We start from the raw sequence: 15095 nt of genomic DNA, 5'->3' as shown, positions 1-15095 counted from the left end.
AAACTCCTGTTCAACTCTAGGCTTAGAAACCACTTTGAGATTTGGGTCACTGAGCAGAGGACATGGAAAATGAACATCTTTAAAGAAAGAAACTCTTCAAGGACTATCCTGTGTTTGACACTGCAAAGACAATTTCCCCAGAGGCAGGAACTGTGTGTTCAGAGAGATGCCTTTCTAGGTTAAAGCACACTCGCAGCATGGTAAATAGAGAGCCTTTAAAACTGCTCTCCCAAATGAGGCAGTGATTGCTTCGAAGTGGGTTATATTCAAAACTTAATTCTGCACCCATCTTTGGCTTCCTTGTTGTCATTAGTTCATTGTCTTTTAGCAAGTTTCACCTCTAACCCCATCCCACCACCCACTCAGAAAAAAAGAGTCATAATGAGAAGGAATTGGGTTCAGATGGGGACATTTGCTCTTTAGAAGAGACAGGCACAGGGTGGGTGACTGTTCACAGAGCAGATGCTGCAGCTGCACCTTGGGTTACTCAGCTCCTTTGTAGCCTCTCCACAACCTCCCACTTAAAACAGCTCTCAGTAATAGTTTCCTGGAAGATGGGGAGCAAGAGGGACCTGAGGAAGATGTCCTACCAGGCACCACAGTAACCAGTTTCCCAGGCTTCCAGCATCTGTGCACCTTTCTGATAGGTCCTGTTGTCACAAGTCCCCGTAATAATAGCCTTTATACAATCTGTCTTCCAGAGCCATTGTCCACAGCAGACATTGCCACAAAATATTCTCATACATTTAGTTCCATCCATTGATGCTCTTGGATTATGGTTTGAAGAAGCTTTCCAAAGTCCCAGTTTGCTTCCTTTTTTTAACCCTGTGCCACTTTGGACTGTTCTGTTCTCTCATCAATCTTAGGTGGTGCGAGATCAGATCTCTCACTGCACAGTGAAGTTGCGCCAGACCACAGGTCTCATGGAGTACTGCCTGGAGGTCATTAAGGAAAATGATCCTAGTGGCTTTTTGCAGGTAAGTGTCAACTAGTTTCTCTTTCAGATTCTCAATGGCCCATGAAACTCAGTCTACAATGCCAAGGCCAGACTCCCAACGGCCCCTGCTGAGAGCATGGGTCCCTCCACAATGGAACCCACCTTCAGAGTGCCATGAATATGTGGGCACCAGCAAAACTCCAGTGACTTACTGAAAGTCTCTGCCACCATGTGTTACAAGATTGAGAAGTACATGGCCTTTTTAAAGTTTGTTTTTGTTCACGTTTAATCATGAAAATGAAATTCCCTGTAAGTTCCTCCGAAGCCGAGTTACTGCCTTGCCTAAGAATTGGGTCCCTTTCCACTAATATCTTGGACAGCTCTATCAGCTAGAAATGTCTACATATGCAAGGCTTCTACCTTCTTGACAGTTCCTACCAGCCAGTTCAGCTAATCAATGATTTCCCAAATAAAGTGAAGTTTTTTCATTCTTTGGATTTCTCATGATTTTTTCACTGTTGATTGTTTTAATTAGATGTGATGATGTCAGCTGAATTTTACTTAAGTTTTGATCTCAAAAATTAAGGGAGCTTTTATTAAGGAATACATAGATCCTTTCCAGTTCACGTTTTTTATCATACTAAGAGTGACAAAGGGAGATTAAATATAAGAAATGAAAGAGTTCTCTATCAAAGAATAAAATGATACAGAAGATGATGGGCTTAAAGTGTAAGAAGTTCCGATTTACAGATTACCATATGCAGCCCCTCTAAACTATTTTATAAAACTCATTCCAAGCTTTAACAGAATACCCCCACCTCCTATTAGAAACTTGGGTTCTTAGTTCTACTAAAATTAACTGATCACCAACATATTATTTAATGTTGTTGGCTTTTCATTGATTAATCATAAAAGGCATTAGCATATATCCAGGTTTGTCTATTAGAGCAATTTACAGCTGCTAATTATTTATAGTGGCTCCCTCTGACTCACAAAGCACCCAGATTTGCATGGGTAACCGTTGTCATAGTAGGCTTCTCACTGCCTACATGGAGACAGGAAAGGTGTGGGTTTCAAATTGGTTTGGTAATGCTCCCAGAGAGTGGTGGGGCAGTGTTCTGTGTCCAGTGTGATGTTATATTTCTTAGGCTGTGATCTTTGATGTGATTAGATTTCTGACGCCCTCATAAGGAGAGTGCACCTGACTGAGGATCAGTGGGGGAAAGGCACGCTCACTCCCAGGATGACCACGGACTTTGACCTGAGTCTGGACAACAGCCCTCTGCTACAATCCATTCACCAGCTCGACTTTGTGCAGATGAAAGGTGCGTCCCTGCATCCCCCCAAATAGAGCAACATCCCAAGCAGATACTATGCTTACAGCCGGATTGAGGCTTTGTGCCCGATTGCAGCAAACAAAAGGCAGCTGCCAGGTTATCAGTGACCTAAGAGGTGGGGAAGTAAACACACACACCTCTGGGTAATGATACAAAAATCTGGAGTAGCTCCTATCTTATCACCTAAGAGAAACATAGCACTGCATCCATGTGACCTGCCTCTAAGAAAGCCGGATAAATTCAGATAAACTCAATGCTTGCCTCTTTAAGAGTCTTAGGGATGTCACAAGCCCAGTGTCAGGGAATAGCTGACATTAAAAAAATAAATAAATAAGGAGATAAGACTGCATCACTGTGCATAAATAAAATCTTGTTACAGAAAGTAACCCAGAAACATTGATACATATATCAAGGCAGTTCAGGATCGAAATGACTACTTCCACATGGATAGGTCCTGAGCAAATGGTTGAGCATGAATTAGTGGGAATTTGAGAGGATCCAAGTTGGCTTTACAATACTGGTCAGGAAAATGCCAAGGTTGGTTACAGGAAGAATATGAAGATTTGAAATCAATTTTAGCTTTTTAAATTTTTTGGCTTATGTGTTAAGGGATATGCAAGGGCTCCTTGAGATTTTTTTGAGTGGCTGGGGGTGGGGAGGAAGTCCAAGTACCTAAAATTATCTTAAGGAAAAGAACTCTTTCAAAGAAAACTAAAAAGCTGACTATGCAATATTTTTATGGCAGTATAAGTAATATCCATTGGAAAAATATTTTGACTTTTTTAACTTTCATTTTGAAATATTTATACATTCACAGAAAGTTGCAAAAATAGTAAGGAGAAGTCCAGTGTACCCTTAGCCCAGTTTTTATCAATGGTTCCATCTTACATAATTATCATCTTATATAAAAGCCAGGAAATTAGGGGGTGGGGTGGCTTAGTCAGTTAAGCATCTGAATCTCGATCTCAACTCAGGTCTTAATCTCAGGGTTGTAAATTCAAGCCCCAGATTGAGCTCTACACCCAGAGTGGAACCCACTTAAAAAAAAAAAAAAAAAAAAAAAAAACAGGAATTAACATTGGTACAGTGTATACGTATTACTCTGTGCCATTTTGTCATGTGTATAGAGTCATCTAATCAGCACTGCAATCAAGATGCAGAATCATTGTACCACCCTCATGCTACCCCACTGTGGTCATGTAGTCCTACCCATTCCTATCCCCTCCACCATCTCCAATCCTTGGCAAGCGCCTATCTACTCTTCATCTCTGTATTCTGTCATTTTCTAATCTTTTTTAAAACTGAAGAAATTGATTTGCTCTTTGCTTCTCCCAATAAGCAGCCACATAATAAAGGACTTAGAATTCAGTGCTTTAAAAAAAGTTTTTGTTCTTTTTCTTTAAGATTTTATTTATTTATTCATGAGAGAGAGAGAGAGAGAGAGAGACACAGACAGAGGGAGAAGCAGGCTCCACGCAGGGAGCCCAATGTTGGACTAGATCCCAGGACTCCAGGGTCACGCTCTGAGTCAAAGGCAGGTGCTAAACCGCTGAGCCACCCAGGGATCCCCTAAAAAGAAAGATATTTTAAGAAAAATGTACATGCTTCCTTTATTAGACCCCATTTTCTCATCTTTCATTTACTATGCATTGCTTTGGGATGATGCCTTAATTAAATTTTGGAGTAAATAGTATATAGATTGTAAATAAAAGTACATTGTTGCAGTAACAAAAATGTGTAGCATTTACTGACTACTTACCAAACCAGATACTCTCTCCTAAGTGCCTCATGTGGATTAATTCAATTTATTCTCACAACCCTAGTAGGCATCTGAGGAAACTGAGGCACTGGAAGACTGTACGACTTGCCTAAAATCACACAGTTGGTGAATGTCAGGGCAGGGATTCAGACCCAAGGAGTAAGTTTCCAGAACCTGCACCTACAACTTCCAGTTTGTGCTATAACATTAGTGTCTTATGAACTGGCTTCTTCAAGGAATAACTGAATTCCTCTCTTAAACTTAAGAAATTTGATTTTTTGTTGTAGAATGTCTTTCTTGCTGTTTAAAATTTTTCCTTTAACACCCATATGGTGGTCTGTGAAATACAGCCACCTGAGTAATATATGGAGCCCCAGGAAAATCCCCCTCCATCAGCCTCTGTCTATATCCAGTTCTTTCCATGAAGTAAAATCATTGAAAGATTATGTCACAAATAGCTCAGAGGAGAAAATATGTCACGAAAGGGCAATGGAAGGGCTTTTGGAGGAAGAGGGGAAAAAAATTAGCCAACCCAATTAGCCTTGATGATGGAGCAGGTAGAGGGTAAAAGCCTCTGGGCTTTGAACTGCTTTCACCATCTGATAGAGGCCTCTCCTCCCCCATTTGCTGTCCTTCTGAATCATGTCCATCTGCCCAAAGTGGAGTCCAGGCGAATTGGCAGGATGGTAACAATTGTGTTGGAATAAACAGGCCCTTCATCTGGTATGGGAACTGCAGACTCATGTGCTATGCCTCACAGACCACATTCCTAAAGCAGTGTCACTTGTCCGTTTAAGGCTACCTGCAGAAAAATGCGTGAACATGGCTGTGTATACCCTCCATCAAAGTCTGCACACATGGCAAAGAGTGCCAAGCACTCCAAAGACCAAAACCCAGAACACACTTACAGCAAATATTCACCTGGAACACAAAATTATCCAAAGCAGTTATTTATGAAGTTCATGTAACAGGCCATTTGGTATGAGACTGGATTATTCCATTTTCCATTTCTTTTTAACACTTCATATTAATTTAATTTACTTCTGATTAGTATCCTTCTGCAGAGTTAATTTATATGCTTCGCTTTATGCTCATTAAGTTTAATTAATTCAGTGAGAGCCAAGTCCTTTTTAGACTGTGAATAATTTTTATCTGTCAGATGTTTTCGATGGAAAGAAAAAACCAAAAGGTCATTGTGTAATAGAACTTGATTGGCTGGTGTTAAGGCTACTCCTACTGGCCTCTCTGATATCTGTTAACATACCCAACTGTGCTTGGTATAGTGTTAGACAGTGCTCCTAAAGAGGATATGCTTGGTCAGTTTAATAAACTGCACTTTCACAGCTTTCAGTAAAAACATCTCAAGAAACTGTACCACAAAATACACGTACAAATGGCCAAAATGTAAATAGCATTGGGAATAGTGCTAAAGTATTCTGACCATTAATACAATGCATATACTTCAACATACGTTTTCTAATTATGCTAAGCAGATTACAGTAGAAAGTTAAAATATTTTCCAAGCTACTTAAAATATGTGTTTAATTCTGACTCTAACAACAGAAATATCTATTTCTTGACTAAAAATGTTAACATCTCTCTGGTTTTGAAATTTCATCTCAGATGCCTTTTTCTCTTTGATATCAAAGAACACAGGTCTGTTGCTGGTTTTTAAATGTTTCCAGTTAAGCCAGCAACTACTCAGCAAGAAAATTATTCTCTTATTAGTTAAGGACTTAACTGGTCTCTTTCTGATTCTACATCACCCTCAAGCAACTGAGATCTAACTGAGAATGCCGGTACCTTCTTTGTTCAAACATCCCCAGAAGGGTATTATCCCAGAATTGTTTTAAGTATAGAAAGTGTCCCAAGATTCATGAGTCGGTGCTGAAAAGAAATGCCTGCATGTTCATTCTGAACCAGGATGAAACAGTGACCTAATGCTCCCCCAAGCCTTTTTAGCGTATAGACCAATGGCTGTTAATCCCTTAAGTGCCTCTAGTCACCTAAGAACACGTTTATCTTTATTAACTCATGTCAAATGTAAGAGCCCTGAGTATGCACCAAGGTCACAAGCAAGGTCATAAGCAATATCCAAGCAAATATTGGAAAATATTTTAATTTTGGTGTGATGTGAATAGACCATCTTATAAATCATGGAGAAAGAGCACCCAGAGATTTGACGGGGATGGGGATGTGCACACATGCTGACTCGCCTGTAATCTGTTTGTGCTTGTGATCCGTTCATGGTTTGGAAGCCTGAAATACATGTCATCACGTATTTCACAATTGCTCTTTAATAGTGTGATAATGAGAGCTTTGCAGAAACGGCTTGTTGTTCCTCTAAAGTCTAAACTTCCCTGAGATGCCAATTGTATTGATCACCCACCATACAAAGGAATGATGGTCCACCAAGGGACAGTGAAACAAGATGACTCAGTAGAATTGCATTCCCAACCACCCTAGCTCTTATGGTGAAATGTTTCTTTCTTTTCTTTTCTTTTTGAAATTTTTTAAGTATGGTTGATACTCAACGTTACATTCGTTTCAGGTGTACAACATAGCAATACAATAAATCGATACATTATGCTATGTATGGTGAAATATTTCATTAATCCATAGCAGCAAGTCTTGGGGAACTTTACTACTCATGATACAGGAAGCAGAAGAAAACATGCCTCTTGGAATTGGATGCAGGAACTTCTCTCTAGTACACTATTACCGCACACTAGATTGGAGAGGCAGTGTAGTGCAGTTGAAGCACCCAGGCCCTGGAGCCAGCCTGCTTGTCCTCAGATCCCGCCTCTGCCAACTAGTAGCCATGAAGATGTTCTGTGTTTCAGTTTCCTCATCAACCAATTAGAAATAATAACAGCATCCGTTATTGTGGGGGTGCTGTGAAAACCACATGAGTGACTGCATCCTCTCACCACACTGCCAGGTATTTGGTAAGTGCTCAGAAAACATCAGCAGCCATTAGTTTCCACGTCCAGAGTGGGTGGCCATGTGTCCTTCCATGTCCTTGTCACACTCTTGTCCTATGACCTTTCACAGAGGAATCCTGCATCATTGTGAGTGTTGACAATCGGAAGGACTTGAAAAAAAAAATGACTATGAAAGATGTAAGTTATAATTTGAACTAGAATGGTAAGACATTTGAAAACTTTAAGGAGACACCATTGCAGAATTTAATTTTGAGCCAAGGCTCTACAAAGTCACCTTCAAGGAAGTCTGTAAGAACAGTTACCCTTATAACTAAGAAGAGAATTTTTAGCCTGAAGCTTGATTTTTATGAGCTAAAAGAATGCTGAGCAATAGACTTCTGATAAGGTCAGGAACCACTAGTTCTTTAGGAAAAACAAAAACGTCCAAGCGTGGTCAAAGTGTTAAGATTAAGACAGCTATGGCAGCCGAATGACAGAATTTTCAATGAAATAAAAAATTCTTAGAGTTCAGCCCAGGAACTGTGATGCAATCCATTTCCAAAACACAAATAATAAGTTAATTTGAAAATACTCTGGATTCTTATAGACCATTTATTTTATACCTAATAAAGTGAAATAGGGTAATAACACCCACTATAAAATCTGCTTTTCTAAAATGTCAGCCTTAGTCTTTGCTAATGAGGCTATAATTTTGTCACACTTGCCTTTTATATGCAACATCACTTTGGGGTAAATAAGGAAACAGAAAAAATAATTCTAAGCACATTGAGAAATAGATTTAGACATGCAAATGTCTCTATGTTCCTTCATTTTTGTTTCTCTCTCTTATTCTCTCTCCCTCCTTCTCGCATTTTGCTTATTGTTTGCTTAATTTGTTTAAATTCTGAACAGTACTAAAATCTGAAGGTCAGTAAGTGGTTAGACTTTTTATTATCTTTTTGGTCTTTTAAAGTGTATCCACGGGGATCCCTGGGTGGCTCAGCGGTTTCGCGCCTGCCTTTGGCCCAGGGCACGATCCTGGAGTCCCGGGATCGAGTTCCGAGTCGGGCTCCTGGCATGGAGCCTGCTTCTCCCTCTGCCTGTGTCTCTGCCTCTCTCTCTCTCTCTCTCTCTCTCTCTCTCTTTCTCTATGTCTATCATAAATAAATAAAAATAAATCTTTTAAAAAAATTTAAAAAATAAAGTGTATCCACTGAGGACTTACAAATGAAGTTCCCATGTTTTAATTACACCTGACACCATGTATTTCAATTAATCTGTTAATTATACCTAACATCTATACAAGGAAACTTGAGTTTCTTATCAGAGACATTGCAAGCATTTGCATGATTCAAGCTGAAACCATCTTGTGATCTTATTCTTTGATTTTAAAATTGATGAAATGTAGATTTCCTTGAAACATAAAGGGAAATAAAGGGAAAATGAAGGGAAATAAAGATTTCCCAATAAAGGGAAAATGAAGATTGATGAGCAGCTAATAAAATAAAGAGAATCCAAGGAATAGGTTGTTTTATTGTAGGCTCTGATTCATAAGGACAGCTAAGAGCAAATATCCCCAGGGAGAATCATTCCATCTCTAGAAGCCCTTTGAAGAACGGTTTGCTTAAATTTATCATAATTTACTCCCTGGTTAATATATTAAAGTTTATTATTTTTATTAGGGAAAAAATGTTGATGACAAAGTAGTTTCCTAATACATGATGACCTAAAGTTCACCCTCCAATTACAACTCTCAGGTGATATCTTGTTTATGAGTAGATGATCATTAGGAGTTACGTCTTCTCTCCCCCCTTCCCATCCAGTCCTGTAGTCTATTCCTTGAACAAAGCAATGAATTATCTGCTTTCCTCTGATTCCAGATGTTCGGGAGCCTCTGAGGCTGTAGAAGCCACTCTTATAAGACCTACAGAACTCTATGCCATTGAAACCTGAAACACGATTTCCCTTACTAAACTCACCACCTCCAATTAACTGGTCATACTTTTGATTTCATTATGTTTGATGTAGTAACTCAGGCTTGGTTTTCTCGTCTTTTCATAAGTATAATCAACCTGCCTCACCTTCACATCTCTTGTGTTATGGTCACTGCTTTTGTTTTCTAGGCTATCCACCATAGAACCTGTTTCCTAAACTGCTATTAAATAAACCATTTTTGGCTGAGGTGCAGATTTTGGCAGGGAGCAGATAATTTGATGCATGACACAGAGTCCAATTTTGGTACAGCATACCAGGTGTTCTATAATTAACATTTGTTCATTTAAATGTCCCTGGATGTGGTCTAAACTGTTCTCTCTATTGTTAAAGTGCTACAGAAATAAATTAATGTTTTGGTGCTAAAAAAATTGTTAAGCAGTGGGTAAAAACATTGCTCCCAAATACATACATTGAGTTCATATATTAGGAACTGGGATTGTTGTTATCCAACACTTCCATATCTGTGTGTCTAAAGGCTCAACCACTCTACAGTTTGAAGTAATAGAAAATACTCTCAGCACAAAATGGGGACAGGGGCATGTTGTGACTAGTAATACTGTGACAGATTCTCACAGAGTGGTAAGGACATTTTGACCCTCCCCTGCTGGGCCCCTTCTGCTCCCATACTACTCTCCAGGCTCACAGTTGGCTGTTCTACACCTGCAGAAAGTGGACTTGAGCTAGCGTAGCTACCTTCAAAGAATGAGGTCAAGTTCTTAGAAGTTTTGTTATGGAGAAATCACTGTTTTTATGTCACTTAGTACTAAGTTTTCAAAAATTCACTGTTACAGCTACTTATACGCACAAGACCTTGAGTAGAATTGCTGGTAAAACCAACAAATAGACAGACAAAAACCTGCTCAGAATAGGCAGCTCCAAGTTTATACACTGGAGGTCAAGGCTCTGAATAAATTTAATGGTAAGTTTTTCAGCCATGTTATGGGTTAAATAGGCTTTAGTGGGCTGAGCTGGAAACCCATCCCCCATAAAATACCTTCCCCTTAGGGATGATGTCTTCAGTGCCCAGGGGGTGAGAAACAGAGCAATTATCTCCCCGGCAGTTAAGGTAGGACGTATCATCATGAGTTTGGCAGAAGGCAGCACAGTGGCTCAGGAACCAGTCCCATTCCTAGAAACTCTGGAAGGGATCCAGGTCAGGTCCCCCATGGGCTAGCTACTTGGTTGATGAGGGGGATGTTTCTCATTCCAAGATACTGAAATGTTTGCAACTCAACAGAAGCCAGAGTTACACTAATTTCTGTTTAGCTTCCTCTCCAGTCCCAGCAACCCCCATTCTGCAGCTGGAGGAGTGTTGTACCCACAACAACAGTGCCACGCTGTCCTGGAAACAGCCACCTCTGTCCACGGTGCCTGCCGAAGGCTACATTCTGGAGCTGGATGATGGCAATGGTGGTCAGTTTCGGGTGAGTAGAGAATCTGTTATTTGTTAACCAAAGCCAGTGACCACCTCAGAGGACCCATTGTGGGGTCTCAAGCCAAGCTTCCCCACCTCCCCCGAGGCCAGACTATCCTGGCAGAGTCTGCCTCTCCTTCATCTGAGGCCTACATTCTTCTCGAACCATCATCAAAGACGGAGGAAAGAGTCTCTGAATAGAAACTACTCTACCCTCCTTAAGAGAAAGCACATGCCATACTACAAGCTCTGGAGTCCAGCTGCTTGCACTCAGGTCCCAATTCCACCATCTAGCGGTGTGACTGTGCCCATTTCTCACTTCTTTGAGCCTTCAGGACTTCGTCTGTAATATGAACCTGTACCTCACACATGGTTTTTAAGAGTCAGTTAGATAATCCGTATAAAATTCTTAGCATGCCAGGATCCCAGACCCCCATCTTGTTAGTGTCCCACCAGAGAGTTATCATTTTAAGGCTGTGCTTTGAATACAAAATATTTTTACTCATTACATCAGCATAATGTTGCAAAAGCATACAGCTAAAGAGGGAGGCACATGCCTAACCTATGCTAAAGATGCATCATGCTGCGATTTATTTTAAGCCTTTGAAATGTCATTCTTCCTCCCGCTCATTTCCTCCCCCCTTCCCTCTGCACTGTGATAAAACCTATACGCCTATGACTTTGAGTGTAATTTTTGTCACAGTTCCTGAAGTTACCAGTGGAGTTATAAACACAGCATAGAGACCACCCTCATGTTTTCCAAACAAGTTTTTACAAATCACACTGATGGGTAAAGAGTTGGGTAGGTATAATATATGTATAGATGCCAAGGTAATAGTAATAAGCATAATGCTAACTCTAAGCACTCAATTCTAGTGTTTTAAGCCCTAACCACTAGTAAATACCATGCATTAAGCTGACAGGCCCATGCTAAACATAAGGCACTATGTTAGTTTGTGCACAGAACCTCCTTCTATGATCATCATAGCAACCTCATAAACTGGGTATCATCTGTCCCCATTTTACAGATGAGGAAACTGAGACTTTAAAAGGCCAATTAGGGGTTCCTGGGTGGCTCAGTCAGTTGAGCATCCAACTCTTCGTTTCTGCTCAGATCATGAGTTCAGGGTCATGAGATCAAGCCCCACATTGGGCTCCGTACTTAGTGGGGAGTCTACTTGAGATTATCTGTCTCTCCCTCTCCCTCCTCTCCTCCCTTCCCCATTCTCTCTCTCTCAAATAATAAATAAATAAATCTTTAAAAAAAAAAATGAAAAGGTCAATTACGTGGTTTGCTATCCCACAGGATTTGAATCCAGATCAGGCTGACACCAAAATGCTAGCTCCTTAACCACAGTGACGCTGCCTCCCCAAGCCCTCCCGAGGGCTGGCATTAAACAGCAGCCTATTATTTGTTGACCCTCAGGAAGTGTATGTCGGAAAGGAGACGATGTGCACCGTGGACGGTCTTCACTTCAACAGCACGTACAATGCCCGCATCAAGGCCTTCAATAAAACAGGAGTCAGCCAGTACAGCAAGACCCTGGTCCTCCAAACGTCTGAGGGTAAGGCCCTTCAGCAGTATCCCTCAGAGCGAGAACTGCGAGGCATCTAACGTGGCTGCCAAGCCCGGAGGTAACCCCACCACTGCCCACAATTCTGAAGTGTTTCCATGACTTGCTCTGCATTCTGGCACAAAGCCGCTGTTCCTCTCCTGCCGTGCGTTAGAGAGCCCATGGTATGTGGATGTGATCAAACCAAAGAGTCCACAGCGGCAGTTCAAATGGCCTGGGGCGTCGGCTTCCTTTGATAACACTCTAAATAAGCTGCAGTTGAAGACGCTGAAAAAATGAAGGCCTGAATGTCCCCCACCCCCAGTGTGCGAAACAAATGTATTCTAGGCTCTAGGGCAGGCTCCCATTCTGCACGATACACGTCATTTGCCAGTTTTACCCAGATGATTCTAAATTGCTTTGTAGCACTTGCCTGTTTGTGAGGGTGGGGCCAAGGTTCTTTCCAGCTGTGGATTTGCGTTGCTGCTCGTGTGTCCGAGGGGTGTGGGTGCTAGAGCGGTTTGGAGAGGGCCTGTGGGCCACTCCTGGCTTGCCCAGCGCGGACGCGTCCATCTCCCTCCCAAAGCTGAGGCCGGCGGCACCAGGACTGAGGCTTCCTGTGGGCACCAAACAGGAAATGACCAGCAACTCCGCATTACCTCGCCATTTTCACCTTTGCCCATCCTGTTAGGCTGGGTTAGGCCATCAAGGGCCATCGTACAAGGTCAAGCCCCAGAGAACTTTTGCTTCTTGGCCGTACTGTAAATATTTTGGTCATCAAAGTCAACCCATTCCTCTCGAAAGAGGGGCTTGCATTTGATGACCAGGTATCACCTCTGAGGCTTTTAACACTTTCATTTTAAAAGCAATCACAGCACATGAAATTAAACCTTTATGAAGAGGTATTTGTGGTCGGTGCCAAAGCATTTTCAGACCTTCTGGGTGTCATTTTAATCATAGAAGTCACCCCCCCGGCATTCCCCATACTTTCCCTCTGCAGAACTAATTGTGTTGGTTTTGTTCAAATTCAAGATGTTAGCTCAAAGAACTGTGGTGGTGGGTTTTTCCCACTTCCCACAAACCTTGGCTGGTGCCAATCACCCTTAAAATGGTTCACATGGTTAAAAACAAGCACAACTTCAAGTCCCACAGCAAGGTTGACGGGCCCCTAGCCATAAAAACCGTGCTTGGGGAGCAGTTGTAAGTCTGTGAGGGATGCTATTCAAAGCAAAGGATTCGCTGAAGGCAAAATGCCCACACGACCTATTCCCATTGGGTTAGAGGGATGTGGTAGCGACAGCTTCCCGAATGATCATTTTAGTAACGTCTCTCTGGGATGACCTGTCTCCTTGAGAGCTGTTGCCTCTTTTCCCAAGTTCCCTGCCTAAATGCTAAAGCCCTCCAAGAGTTGCCTACATGCAATGCAGAAGGCCCTTCATGATGATGGCCTCATTTCCCATGGGCGTAAAAGGCGGTTTGATTGACGAGTGAAGTGCATGCCATCAGAGCAGGGAGACAGTTTGCAGCAATGTTGCTAATATGTATCATGAGACCTACAATTTCTATTCATAATACATCATGGAAATCATATTCTTCCGCTAAAATCAGTTACTAGCATAGCAGCTTGAGCATTCATGTTTCTCTTTTCATCCTGCAGGAGGATGTAGTTTCTCAGTTTCTCTTATTGTTCATAAGATTATGGTGTCTAATAAATTACAGGATTGGAACTGCGATCCCTGGTACCACAGTCACAGAACTGGGGGTCATTTTCTAAAAGAAACTAACGGAACAAGTCCTCTTCCAACAAAGAAACTGTACTGTAGAAATTAATTTCCTCCATGAATTTTATATATTGTGTACAAATATAAGGTATGTATCTAAATACAAAGAAAACCTTATCATCGTGTAGATATATCAGTATTCTCTGTTACTGCACAGAAGTGATTTTCTCATGATGAAATAAAGTTCACACACATACTTTCTCCATAACTTTGGTTTGTTCTATTTGTTTCTCCCTCATTCTAACCCATTCACATGGTGAGACAAGGTTTAGAAAGCAAGAAAAAATACATAATGAATAGCTAATTTTAAAAAATTGATCAACCTTGTAAAAATAAAGAAAGCCTATAGAATTAAAAATTATATATATATTTTTTTGTTTTTTAGAAATCAGTGAGAAAAATGCCATTGACAGGGTTCAATAAATTAACTGAACTTATATTATACTCTATTAATCTTTCTTCCTACAGTTCCTGGAAAGGTTTGCTTTGGAAGTTTTTTTTTTGTTTGCTGTTCTTGGGGATGATGTGGTGGTTCATTTCAGCTTTCTACTGTAACAAGATCTTTAGCAGTCTTCTTAGCAGCAGCTGACCCTTTTCCAAAGTTCAAAACAAAAGTCTGTATTACAGAAGGATCTGATTCATATGTGATAGCAAGTCTAGCTTGTGTTTACATACATTTAGTCCAAAGTCTAAACCACTTGTTACTTAATACTCTTTGAACTATCATAAAACTATCTGCTGACTTACAGGTAACATTATGCAGGGGAGATCAGATGTCCACATTGTTATAAATGCTGATCATTTTTTTCAGAAGCAGTTCTGTTTGTTTATTTATTGGGTAGTACTTGGTAAAGGCTCACTGTGTGCTACACTGTGGGTGTAGAGGGCTGAGCGGATGTCACCCCTGCTTTTATGAGCTTACAGTCTATGAGGAGAGATAGGCCTTGAAAAACCAGACACAACCAGTTACATACTTACAAGTAATTATAACCACTGGGAAGAAAGACTAGCAGGAAGACATCATTTATATCCAGGGATCAGTCAAGAAAACAATGAAAAATAATTTAATTCAATGGAAATTATAAAGAATGTGTTATTAAAAGAGAAAAGGAAAGAAAAATGCATTACTAGATGAGTTTAAGTGTGATTAGTTCCTGAAGGCAGAGTTCTTGGGAATGTACCTAAGAGAGCCATGCAAATAAAGCCAGTCGCAGCTCTAAGCCAAATTACCTTGACTTAAGAAGAAATATAACTGTAAGCAATTAAGAACCTTAATGAAATTTTAAAATGTGGCACACATCCCTCATTGTATATATTTTTAAAGTAATTCATTTAATAGCCCTCATGGCTGTGTCACAGTCTTTGAAACTATCTGCAAAAGAATATCCATTATGT

The 15095-nt window shown here is 40.7% G+C and overlaps 1 protein-coding gene across 10 annotated transcripts in view; it reads left to right on the top strand.

Moving 5' to 3' along the window:
* The window catches only part of TRIM9 (tripartite motif containing 9), a 108015-nt gene that overhangs the window by 72238 nt on the left and 20682 nt on the right, over positions 1–15095 (top strand). For 7 of the 10 annotated variants that reach the window (XM_072838537.1, XM_072838538.1, XM_072838533.1 and 4 more), the window contains exons 4-7: positions 867–977; positions 2109–2262; positions 10219–10376; positions 11793–11931. In XM_072838537.1, the coding sequence (XP_072694638.1) occupies positions 867–977; positions 2109–2262; positions 10219–10376; positions 11793–11931 (562 nt within the window). The remainder of the gene's footprint in view (positions 1–866; positions 978–2108; positions 2263–10218; positions 10377–11792; positions 11932–15095) is intronic. The other 3 variants (XM_072838534.1, XM_072838536.1, XM_072838541.1) reach the window with 1 other exon arrangement.

This window comes from Canis lupus, chromosome 9 (assembly GCF_048164855.1).
Source record: "Canis lupus baileyi chromosome 9, mCanLup2.hap1, whole genome shotgun sequence".
In the NCBI taxonomy this organism is placed as follows: domain Eukaryota; kingdom Metazoa; phylum Chordata; class Mammalia; order Carnivora; family Canidae; genus Canis; species Canis lupus.
Note: the sequence above shows the minus strand (reverse complement) of the source record. Positions and strands in the feature narration are given on the sequence as shown.